At 30.0% G+C, this 12834-nt stretch overlaps 1 protein-coding gene across 1 annotated transcript in view; it reads left to right on the top strand.

The window, feature by feature from the left end:
* The window catches only part of LOC117179110 (nuclear mitotic apparatus protein 1-like), a 22780-nt gene that overhangs the window by 4589 nt on the left and 5357 nt on the right, over positions 1–12834 (top strand). The window contains exons 4-5 of the mRNA XM_033370781.1: positions 7532–7674; positions 7765–7929. Of these exons, the coding sequence (XP_033226672.1) occupies positions 7532–7674; positions 7765–7929 (308 nt within the window). The remainder of the gene's footprint in view (positions 1–7531; positions 7675–7764; positions 7930–12834) is intronic.

Genomic DNA, 12834 nt, shown 5'->3' with positions numbered 1-12834 from the left:
GTCGATACACCTTACCGACTGCGAGTAAAGCCACCCACGCTTTAACTTGACGGACTGTACGTTCTCCTGCTTTCCCCTCTTCCTTCCTTCCCCTCCCCTCACTTCATCAATCACTTTCCCTTCCTCCCCCAACTTCCTCATGCAATTCCCCCTCTTCTTACTTCACCAGTCCTTACTTCCTATCATTATTCTTCGACACCTCCAATTATTTCATCTACTTGCCCTCCATTTCCAGACATTACCCCTACTTCCTTTCCCCTCCTTTCCCCTCATTTCCCCTCACTTGCCCTACTTCCTTACCTCTCATCCAATTTATTTAACCTAGTAGCTCTCCTTTCATATCCCCTAATTTTCCTCCCCTTACTTCCCCTTCACTTCCGCTACTTCACCATCACTCATCCTCTCATTTTATGTACTTGACATTCTCCCTCCCTTCTCGTCATTCCCCTTCAATTCTCCTCTCCTAATTTCCCATCACTTTAAATACAGCTTCTCTTCTCATTTCCCCTCACTTAACCTTTTAGGAAAAGAGTACGGCGGATGAACGGACACCCCACTGATACTATAAGTTTTTCTCTCGGGGCTAAGAAACCCAAAAAATACTAGATATGTAGCGAATGATAAATAAAGGATAAAATAAGATAAACGGCAGGTAAAGGATAGGATAACAAAGAAAGGGGGAGATTGAAAAAGATCAAAGTGAATTTAGATTTACAAAGAGATGGAAATACTAAGTAAGGAATAAGATAAGATAGAAATGGGGGGGGGGGGGGTTCAAAAAGATATGCGGGAATTTAGATTCACAGAGAGCTAGTGAAAAGATTGACGTGGAGATGTTGATTTTGAAGCTAAAAAGTCGAACTGTCTGCAAAATAGTTTTTTAACCTCAACAAAAAGAGTTAATTTCTAAAACAAATTGTTGAATTTTAAATTTAAAAATACTGAATTTTCTACCAAAGTAATTAAATGGTTACATTTTCAACAAAACAGACTAATTTTCTACTCAAAAAGAACAATTTTAAACAAATAAACTTTATATTAGGAATATGAAAATTTAATTTAAAAAACGGGAATTTTTAACCAAATAGATTAGAGGGATATTAAAAGATTTACGTGGATAAATGAAGGAAGGGTGCGATAGTGAAGAGAAGATTGAAAAAGATAGACGGGAATTTAGATTGACAAAGAGATAGAAAAAGAAAGACGTTGATAGATGTTGGATACGATGAAATAGAGAAGAGGAGATTAAAAAAGATAGACTGAAATTTATATTGAACGAGATATAAAAATATATTGAAACGGATAGATAAAGGATATGGTAAGATAGAAAAAGGGCGATTGAAATGATGAAAGTGAATTTAGATTGACAAAAAGTTGGAAAAAGATAGACAATGATAGATGTACGATACGATAAGATAGAGAAAAGGAGATTGAAAAAGATAGACGAGAATTTAGATTATCAGTGAGATGAGGCAATATTGGCATGGATAGAAAAAAGGATAGGAATAGATTGAAACGAGGGGCTTGAAAAGGTTAGACGGAAATTTAGATTCACCGAGAGATAGTAAAAGACTGACGTGGATAGATGAAGGAGAGGATGAGATAGAGAAAAGGGAATTCAAAAAAATAGACGTTGATACACGTAGGATAGGATGAGATAAAGAAGAGAAGATTGAAAAGGATATACGGGAATTTATAATTACAAGATATAGAAAAAGATAGAATTGGTTAGACATATGATAGGATGAGTTAGCAAAGAGGGGATTGAAAAAGACTGACGAAAATTTATATTGACAGAGAGATAGTAAAAGATTCACGTAGATGGATGAAGGATAGAATGAGTTGGGAAAGACAGTTTCCAAAAAGATAGGCGTCAATCCAAATTGACAAATAGATAGAAGGGGATAAGTTTTCTTTATCGCTTTCTATGATGAAGATTCAAAATTATTCAGTTATATACGATCTCTGTCTTTTTACAGGGAAAAGCAAAAAAGGCTCTGAAAGGCTCCTACTTAAATTATACGAAACTAGTTCGATCGATTTTGATACGATCTAAAATTCTTCTAACGAGTTTGACCCGGTTTTGCTTGCTCACCAGTTGGCAAAGCTTGAAAAGTGACTTAACGTTAAAATTGATCCTTGGAGTGTGACTTATCCTAGCGTTGATGTTAGCTTCGCAAAGGGGTGGTTTCTTCTCTGCGCGTGGATTTGTAGGTGGTTCGAGGAAATCGGTGATTCACCTTCCACCCTTACGATTGCCAAAATAATGAAAACTGAGGAAAAAGGATCCTTACACCCTTCTACCCTTAAATTTCATGACTAAGAGTTCAGAAAAGGCTAAGGATCAGTAGTATAGTAAATGTGTCATTTTTGTGGGAAAAATGACAGAAGCTATTTTTTTTATAAATGTTTCGTGAGACATGGGGGTTTTGAAAAAACTCAAAAAGTTTTTAGATTTTATTTTCCGTGAGAATGGTAGGCCGAAGAGAAAAATATTTTAAACAAAACTTGTAAAGGACAATATCTTCTACAAATTTAATCATGCTGTCACTGCACTGCATCAAAAAATGCTCAAAACAGAGGGCGCCAAAGTTGCAAAAAATCAGTTCTTGCTCTTTTTCAATCCAAAAAAATTGTTTTACGGCCCAAAGGATTTAAAAATTCTAAAGCAGGAAAAACCCTTCAAAAACAATAAAAAAGTTTTTTTCTGGTGATGCATCGTTTTTGAAATACGGCGCTTTGAATGTCTAAGATCAGGTTATATTCTTGAGAAATACAGTAAATTAAATATCCTGAAGCAAGAAGTTGGAACCCCCCAATTATCGTTTTTGATAAAACCCAAAATATTTTTGGATTTGATTTTCCGTGAGACATGGGAGAGATACATTTTTCCCAAATAAACGTATAAATTCTTCTTCTTTGATAGAAAATTATTCTTCTTGATTGAAATTTTAATTACTTAGTTGAAAGTTATACTATTTCGGTTTGTTGAAAATCAATTTTTGCAACCAAAAATTCCACTATTCTATTTTTGGTTGGATATTGCTCGTTTTTAGTTTAAAATGCAACTGTTAAGTTAAAACTCAACTTTTTTTTGAAAGTTTCTATTTTTGGTTTAAAAATTCAATTGTTTTGTAACAAAGAAGTCTATTGGTCATAAAAATTCAAATTTTGGGTTAAAAATTAATCTGTTTTGTTAAAGGTATCAGCATTTGCTGAAAATTAGTCTTTTTTGTTTATATGCAATTGTTTTCTATTTAAAACAAAAAAAAAACTTTTCTTTGTTTGAAATCTGAAATATCAACTATGTATTATATTTTTTGTTAGGAATGTATTCTTTTTATCGAAAATTTAACTACATGGTTGACATTTGGACTTCTTTGTTAAAAATCAAATTTTTTGTTTAATATTCATTATTTTAGTTGACAATTTATCTATTTTGTTGAAAGTTGAACCACTTTAAATCTACTTTATTTTTGAATTTTGAACCAAAAAAATTATTGTTTTGCTTTAAGATTCAAAATCTTAGTTGAAAATTCCTATCTTTGGTCAAAACTTTATTTTTTTTTGGTTGGAAATTAATTTTTTGAAATGATAATTAACCTATTTTATTTTCGGTAGAAAGAAAGCTTATCTTTTTTAGTTTAAAAATCCACTATATAAAAATGGTCATAAAACTATTCCCCCCCCCCCCACACGGGATCGGCCTGACGAAGTTTTTGAATTTTTAATGAAAATTGCTCATTAAACCATAAATAACATAATAATTTCAATAGAAAAATGTAAATATAAATTTGCCTTTGTTAGTGTTTGATTTTCGTGATGTTTTCTCTGAATAGAGGGAGAAAGGAGCAATGTATTATGGTAGGTAAGTCAATGTACTGAGGGCATAGCTTAGGGGTGATTCACTCTCTTGCTTTTCGCTGATGACTCAATGTCACATAACAGCTACTCTGTACCTAGCAAGGGATCAATACCAGCTTATCCCTCACATCAACTGCATTTGTTGAATTATACAATTTTTTATTGAGGTCTTTATTATTTATTTATTAGAACATCGATAATCAATAGATTGCTAACAAATCGTTAACCCCGATTGGTGAACCTACATCTACTCTCGAGCCGTAAAAGAATTGTGTCTAAAATCGACACCTCTTACTATTTCGCATAGAAAAAATGCTATCCTTTTGAATTAATTTCATTTCGGAATTTGTATCTGAACCAAACAGTTTCATTCCGATCTAATCCGTAGCCGGATGAAAAATTCCTGTCCGAACGAGTCCTAAGTCGAACTTAGGATTCATATTCGATTTAATCCGAATTCGAAATAAGATGGCAATCCGACTGAATGCTACATAATCTGAATTCAAAACAAGGATGCCAATATGATTGTATCATATTCGAATCATATAATATAATCATATATATATAATATTATATACATAAGTGAATAAAAATGTAAGAATTTCAAGAACACTGTAGTATATTCCTGTTTCATATTTTTCTAATTGTATTCCAAAATTGGAACCTAAAAATAATAGTCATTTGGATTGGGGAGATAGAGATTCGCTTTGAAATTTTTTTTGTGTTTTGGCTATTTATGATTTCTAATGTCATAATTAACCTGAAAATGATTGTGCTCGAAAATAAAACTTGATTAAAGTACTGATTTTTAAGTATGTACGTAAATATATCAGGGTGGCCATTTTGATAGAAAAAAAAATTTCCGATAATTTCTTTTATTTTTTAATTAACAAATTTTGTATTAAAATGCTGAATAAAATAAGAAACGTATACAATGGAAGAAGGTACTACGATTTTGCAAGTCAACAATTTTAAATAACATACAGATAAGCTGCAAATTTAGAATTTAAAAATGTTATAAATTATAGAGTTCAAAGATTCAGATTTAAATAAAAAAATATTAATCCACGCTATCATTTTCAATGCTCTACAAAAAAAAGAATCAATCAATGATCTTCAAAATTTTATAAATTTCAGCAATTTTAAGCTGGAAACATTAAAAATTGAAAAATTAAAGTTTTTTAACTGAACACTTCGTAAATTAGAAGTTAAATTATTTTCATTTGAAATAGTTAAAAGATTCTTGAAAAGCTTTAAAATTTTATTTCTAAATCTTAAAAAACATAGTTGTTTTTTTCCAAATTAAAATAATTTTTGAAGTTTTTTCTGAACTTCTAAATATTTTAATAAGTAGTAAATGTTAAAAGATAAAGGTTTTTAATTAAAAAATCTCCACTTTAAATGCTTTTAATTTTTAATTGTTCAAGTTTTCAAGTCTGCATTTTGAAATTCTTTTAATTAAAAATGTTAGCTTAAGAATAAAAATCGAAAATGGAAAACTTTTAAATTAAAAGATTTTCGAATTACACCTTATAAAGTGAATGGTATCATAATTGAAGAAGATAAAAATTCAACTGATTCTTTTAAAGCTGTTTAAATAAAGCTTGGATCGATTTTTCTTCTAACGGTTTTTAAATTTCCTGGTCAAAAAATAAATTCTGCAAAAGAAAATGGTTACACCTGGTTATGCAACGCATAACCTAAAGACTGAGTGACTGAAAGCGAATTGAAGCAAATGTCCTGCGAAGTTTTTTTCCACTGACTGAAAATGACTGAAGCAGACAACAAGATTAACCGCTTTTTTAATACACTCCTGCGTTGTTGTGGAGTTGTTCCGATGACCTAGCAGCGTGAGTGTCTCGCCCCCTTGAACCACCTTGTCATCTATAACGGGAAATTTTCTTTTGGGAATGCAATGTATTAGAAAGGATTGAAAGTCTTTCGGATTAAGATTATAGTGTCACAGATTGAAAAGTGTATTCGGATTGATTCGGATTAGGGAGATGGATTGAAAAGGATTGAAAGTTGTTCCGGTGGATTTCTTATTAATTAGGATTGGGGGTGTATATTGAAGATAATTCGAAGATATATTCAGATTGTTTTCAAATTCATTTAGATTGGGGGCACTTATTAGAAAGGAATGAAAGTTGTTCGGACCGATTAAGATTATAGGGTCACCGATTAAAAAGTGTGTTCAAATTGATTCGGATTGGGGAGACGAATTGAAAAGGATTGAAAGTCGTTCGGATTGATTTTAGATTAATTAGGATTGGGGGCGCGGTTTGAGAATTATTGAAAGGCATCTTGGCATTGTTTTCGGATTCATTTGGATTGGGGGCACTTATTAGAAACGATTGAAAGTCGTCCTAATTAATTAAGATTAAAGGATCACGGATTGAAGTGTGTTCAAATCGATTCGGATTGGGGAGACGGATTGAAAAAGATTGAAAGTCGTACAGATTTATTTGGGATTAATAAGGATTGAGGGCGCGGATTAAAAATAATTGAAAGGTATCTTCGGATTGATTTCGCATTGATTTCGGAATCATTTGGTTTGGAGAAACTTATTAAAGATGGATAGAAAAGGATTGAAAGTTCTGTGGATTAAAAATAATTAAAAGGTATCTTCAGATTGTTTTCGAATTCATTTGGTTTTGGGGGGCACTTATTAAAGATTGAAATTTGATCAGGTTGATTAAGCTTATAGGGTCATGGATTGAAAAGTGTGTTCGGATTGATTCAGATTGGGGAGATGGATTGAAAAAGATTGAAAGTTGTGCGGATTGAAAATAATTAAAAGTTATCTTCAGATTGATTTTGGATTAATTTGGATTGAGGGGCACTTATTAGAAGGGATTGAAAGTCGTTGACTTTCATTGAGCTTGAAATACAATTGATAACAGGGCTTTAATGCTCTGGCTAAAATATTATTAATAAAATTCCATTATTTAAACAATATAACAACTCAAGTGGGCTAGAAAGACGTGTTATTGTATACTTAGAACCATTTTAAAAAATTTCAGCACAATGTATTAATTTTTCAAATTATAAAGCCGCCAAAAAAATAACATTTAATTAGTCACGTGACAGACTCTCACATACCCCTAAAATTTTTAAATAGAATAAAAAGGAATTGAATGTGTATAATTTCAAAACAAAAGCGTTAAAAAATGAATATTTTGAAATTGAAAGTGTTTTAAATTTACAAGTTTTTAATCAGAAGCTCTCAAAACTTTTGAAAACTTTTATTTCCTAACATTAAAAATATAAACAATTTAGGAATCAATTAATAAACAAAATATTTAAAACACATGGGGACATGTCTGCTTGCCCCAGTTAAATTTCATATTTTTTTAACTATGCAATTTTATTAATTCGATTTTATCCAGGGCACTAAAGCCTTATTTTCAGTTACATCTTAAGTTAAAAATTAATTAAATTGCACTATTTAAATGAAATAAAACCTCAAATGGACCAGACAGACAATTTTAGCACCGTATGTTTATTTTCCTAATTATAAAGCCTTTGAATATAATAACATGTAAAAAAGAAATGGTCGAAAATTAGCCTTTTTAAAAAAGTCTTTAAAATTAAATCACTAATATTTTTACTTTGGAAGATGGAAAAAGTCATTTTAATTGTTAAATATGGAGTGTCATTTATTTAGGTAACAGCGAGTGAAGCTTTGGCAACAGAGCGTGAACTGAGGGCTGAAAAGGCGGAGTCAGAGAATGAAGAGATGAAACTTAAATTGGTTACTCAGGCAGGTTTAGGAGCGAGTGCAGAAGAAAAGGCGCAGATGTTTTCAATGTAATTATATATTTCGAAGTAAAAGTTTGGTTTAAATAGTAAAATAAAATGCTAATCAATTGATATATTTTTTAAAATATTTATTTTTAGAGAATTGAAGACGAAAGTGGAAGAAGCAAAAAAATTAGAAGAACAATTGACAATCAGCAAGGATGCAGAAAGAACACTTAGTTTATGTGCAACAAATCTTGAAAGTCAACTTTCAGATCGTGAAGCTGCTTTAAGACGAGTGGAAAGTGCGTACAATTCTCAGATGTGAGTCAAAAGAGAAAAATCATTTATTGTAGTTTAGAAAAAAATTTTAATTTTGCAAAACAGAATTCATAATAATAATTTAGTTTTGATGTTATGTTATCGACTGGCGCAGTGAAATAGTTTTTTGTCGATGGAATTACGGTTTTTGTTCTACTAGTTAAAACTAAAAAAATGCCTCTCTCCACTGGGATACGAACTCTGGTTTACAGATTGCTGGACTAGTGCTCCAACCCACTGCTCAGACCATGCATAGCTTAGTAGGACAGAGCACCAGAACAGCAATCTGTAGACTTGGATTCGAATCCCAGCGGAGCTATAGAGGAATTTGTTTAGCAGTTAAAAACTATAACTATGGGTTGGAGCACCAGATCGGTAATCTGTAGACCTGGGTTCAAATCCCGAAGCACCCATAAAAAAAAATTTCGTATTCTATAAGTCAAGACAATAATTAAGTCATTTGAACATCCTCGTCGCATACTTTTTCTCCCCTACTCCCTGTACATTCCCCTACTTTCTCTCTTACTACACCCTTCGCCACCCCCTCCCTAACTACCTCCACGAATACTTCCACCACTTTACACTTCTCTCTTCCCCAGCTAAGTCTCATCTTCCCTTATTTCTCTTCCCCAGGAATCACTTCTCCTCTCGCACTCAACCTTATTTCTAACTATTGTCCCTACTTCTTCTTCCTAATTTCCCCCATTTCCCTAGTTCCCCTCCACTCATTACCCCTTACTTCCAATATGTTCTCCCCCTCTCATTACCTCCCCTATAACCCCTTATTTCTCTTACTTCACCATCTCTAATTTTCCTTCAATTTTCCTATTTTGCCTCCCACCATTTGCCCCAACTTTCCATTACATCCCCTCCATGGGAAAAAGTAAGACTGATGGACGGCTGGACGGTCGGACACCGGACCGAACTTTTAAAGTCTTCTGCCCAGGGCTACGAAATTCTGGAAATTAAAAATTAGAAGAGTTACCAAAAAATAAATAATTGCTGTGATTTTTAATTTTCCAAGTGAAGAATTTCCAAAAGCTCGGGGACAGGGTCAACCGGGTACAGTTCCCCTGGGTTTTCTTCCACAAAAATTAAAAAAAATTTAAACCGAATTCGGAGATGCTATAAAATATAACAGAAGTCCCTGCACTCTTTGTTGAGGGATAATAAAAAAATTGTATTGTGCTTAATAAAAATTGTATGCGTGCGTAATATTTTGAGGTTAGGATCGTTTTTCAACTCTGTATTTCCGATAATGTAGGTTTCTGTCGCACCGATTTTGTCGGTAGCACTTAAGAATAATTATGGGAGAGAATCGTGACACACACACACACACACACACACATCATTAGCAAAATTAAAATTTTTGGAATTTACCCTGAAAAAAGTGTGCGGGAACACCCGTTAGCATGTTCCCTATTATTCCCCGGATTTGGAAGACAAAATCTTTATTATTGTATAAAAAAAGCCGGGGGAATCTAGCACTGATAGAATTGATATTAGTTCCTTAGCGCCACACAAATTAATCAAATTTAGCAAAATAAATTTGTTTCGAATTAACCCACAAAAAAGTGTGCGTTAGCAACATGCTATCATTTCCCAAACTTAAAAAAATAATTTATTATTCTAGGCTAAAAAGCCGGGGGAACCTAAAACTGGTAAAATCTGTAATTTTTTAAGTACCACATGCCCTTAAGGCCATGTGATGAGTGGGTCACGTGACCAGATTCCTACCTTACCGATTTTTTAAATTTCCTAACTTATTTACACATGAAGTGCCACATCAAATTGAAAATTTGGAATACTAAATAAGAAGCACGAAGAAAGGTGGGCCTGGTTCTACATTTTTTTAATCATTAATAATTTTTTCTTGAAAATAATTTTTTTTGCTTTTTTTATCATTATTAAAATTTAAGGCCAGGCCCACCTTTCTTAGTGCTTCTTATTTATTACCTCAAATTTTTAACACATGGCCTTAAAGCTTCAAAATTTAATAATTTTTAGTTTTCAAAATTCAACCATTTTTAATTTTCAAAATTGAACTATTCCAAAAAATTCATTCAAAATTTCAAACGCTTCTGTTATACACATTACCTTTGGAAGAGTCTTCAATGGCAAATAATCAGAAATTTAAATTGAAGAATTTGCAATGGTATCGTTTCAAAATTGCGCAATTTTATATTGTAAATAGTTGAAGTTAAAGAATTTCTAATACCCAAAATTTACAATTAAAAATTATGCAATTTTTAAGTTTTACAAATTAAAATTCTATAAATTTAATGATTTACATCTTAAATTTCTTCAACTTGGAAGAATTATAAATAAAAGCTTGACTTCTGATCTTCAAAATCATCCAAATTTAAAAATAAATTAGTATTTATTACATCTTTAAAATTAAAGTGTTTTTAATTTAAAAACTTTACAATTAAACATTTTGCAAGCTGTGAGTGTTAAAATAAAAATTTTTATCATTCTGATGCTTTATATTTGAAATTACTTTAGTTTGAAAGATTTTGAATTAAAAATTTTACTTTTGATCTTCAAAGAATTATTATTTACACATCTTTAAGATTTAAAAGTTTTTAAATTATAAAATTAGAATCAAAATAATGCAGGTTTTAAGTTTTACAATTTTACAATGCTTTAATTTTAGTTATTTACATTTGAACCTTTCACTTGACATTTAATCTTCAAGGTCATCCTAATTCGCGGATTTCTATTAATTCATTTTAAAAATTGAAGAGTTTTCAAATTTAAAAAGTTGCATTGAAAATTTGTATGCAAGTTACAGGTTTAACAAATGAAAATTCTTTGAAATGATAATTTACATTTGAAATCAATTTTTAAAATTCACAATTATAATTTGTGCAAGTTGCGAGTTTTACGGTTTAAAATTCTAGAATTATGGTGGTTTAAATTCAGAATTACTTTAATTTGGAAGATTTAAAATTGAAAATTTGACTTTTGATCTTCAAAGAATTTTTATTTATACATATTTAAAATGACCTTTTGATCTGTAAAATCATCAAAACTTAAGATTTTTATTCATAAATCTTATCTTAGATTTTTCAATTCTAACTCTACAAAACTATAGAACTTTGAATTTTATATCATTAAAATTAAAGCGTTTTTAGTTTTGTAAATTTACAATGAAAAATTATGCAATTTTTAAGTTTTGCAATTAAAAATTATGTAATTTTGCCGCTTTACATGCGAAATTTCTTCGATTTAACATATTGTTAATTTGATGATTTACATTAAAAATTGCTTCAATTTCAAGGATTTATAATCGATCACTTGAATTTTGGTCTTCAGAATCATCCACATTTATGAATTTGTATTTATATATCTAAGAAATTAAAAAGTTTTTAATTGTAAATCTTCAAATTGTAGAATTTTTAATTTAAAATATTTAAAATTGATGAGTTTTAAATTTTGCAAATTTATAATTAAAAAGTATCAAAGCCTTATTAAAAATTCTGCAATTTTGAGGAATCTAATAATTAACATTTTTATCATTTAGATGCTTTATATTCTAAATTTCTTACAGTTGGAAGATTTAGAATTGAAAACTCGAGATATAGGGAAGATAAATGAGAATAACAAATATTTCATGTTGACAAATTAATCTGTTCCAAGAAAATCAACATTTATTGTGGTGGTATCGCATGATAAGAATTTAAAAGAATATCGTAAAGAAAAGCAAAAAATTGTCACTACAATAAAATGCTATGCTATAATTTGAACTAAAATTCCAATTAAATTTCTTATTGCTGTATTAAAAAATAAGAATTCGAACATATTTATTCATCATAATGTGTATTTGATTTTTTAAGAATTTGTTATGCAACAAACCCATTTTCGTAAAACCGTTAGTTATCTAGTACTGTTGTATTCATTTATAGATCTTTAAAATTTACGAGTTCTTTTTTTTTAATTTAGATACAATTAAAATGTATGCAAGCTCCAAGTTTTAAAATTAAAAATGCTGTAATTTTGATGGTTCAAATTTGAAATTTCATCAATTTTGAATTGAAAATTTCACTTTTGATCTTCAATATTTAAGAATTTATATTTATACAGCTTTAAAATTTCAGAGTTTTCAAGTGCAAATCTTAGAAATTTAACTATTGAAAAAAATATTCAAAATTACATTATTTTAAAGAATATCTACGAATTAAACATAAGTTTAAACATAAGTTTAAACTATAAACTTTCAAAATTAAACAAGTTGGCGAATTTTAAATTATAACATCTGAAAAAAGAATCAGTGTCGAAAATGAAAAAAATCAGTAAGTCTTAGAATTTCAGTTTTTCTTTCGAAACCATCTTATTAAGATATAAAATTGCAATAAATAAATATTACAGATTACTGAAAGCTGATTAAAATTAAAATCAAAATTAAATTGAAAATAAAATTGTATGAAAGCCGATGTAACTATTTTATTATTTATTTTAATTTATTATTATACCATTAAGTCATATCCCTTGCGTGGTAAGCGTGACCCACTCGGTTCTATCATGCAGTTCATATGAGAATAGTGATGATTAATAATAATATTTTGAATTACTTTATATTTAGGCATATATTTTAATTTAAAAATCAGCCAATTCAAAATAAAAATTAAATCGAATCCTAGTAAATTCAAAGAAAACTTAACTAAAATTCACCGAATTAATTTCTCTGGATTCAACTGAAAAAAAGGCCACTGCAACTTAAAAATTCTTAATTATATTATTAGAAATTTTGTATCATATTATATAGTACAATACGGTAGCGAGACATGGACTTATCAAGAAAATGATAAAAGTAAAATTAACGCAATTAACATGAGATTCATGCACATAATATGCGGGAAAATTCTGATGGACAAAGTAAGTAACGAGATAATTCTAAAAGAATGT

The sequence above is a fragment of the Belonocnema kinseyi genome, chromosome 8 (assembly GCF_010883055.1).
Source record: "Belonocnema kinseyi isolate 2016_QV_RU_SX_M_011 chromosome 8, B_treatae_v1, whole genome shotgun sequence".
Taxonomy (NCBI): Eukaryota; Metazoa; Arthropoda; class Insecta; order Hymenoptera; family Cynipidae; genus Belonocnema; species Belonocnema kinseyi.
Note: the sequence above shows the minus strand (reverse complement) of the source record. Positions and strands in the feature narration are given on the sequence as shown.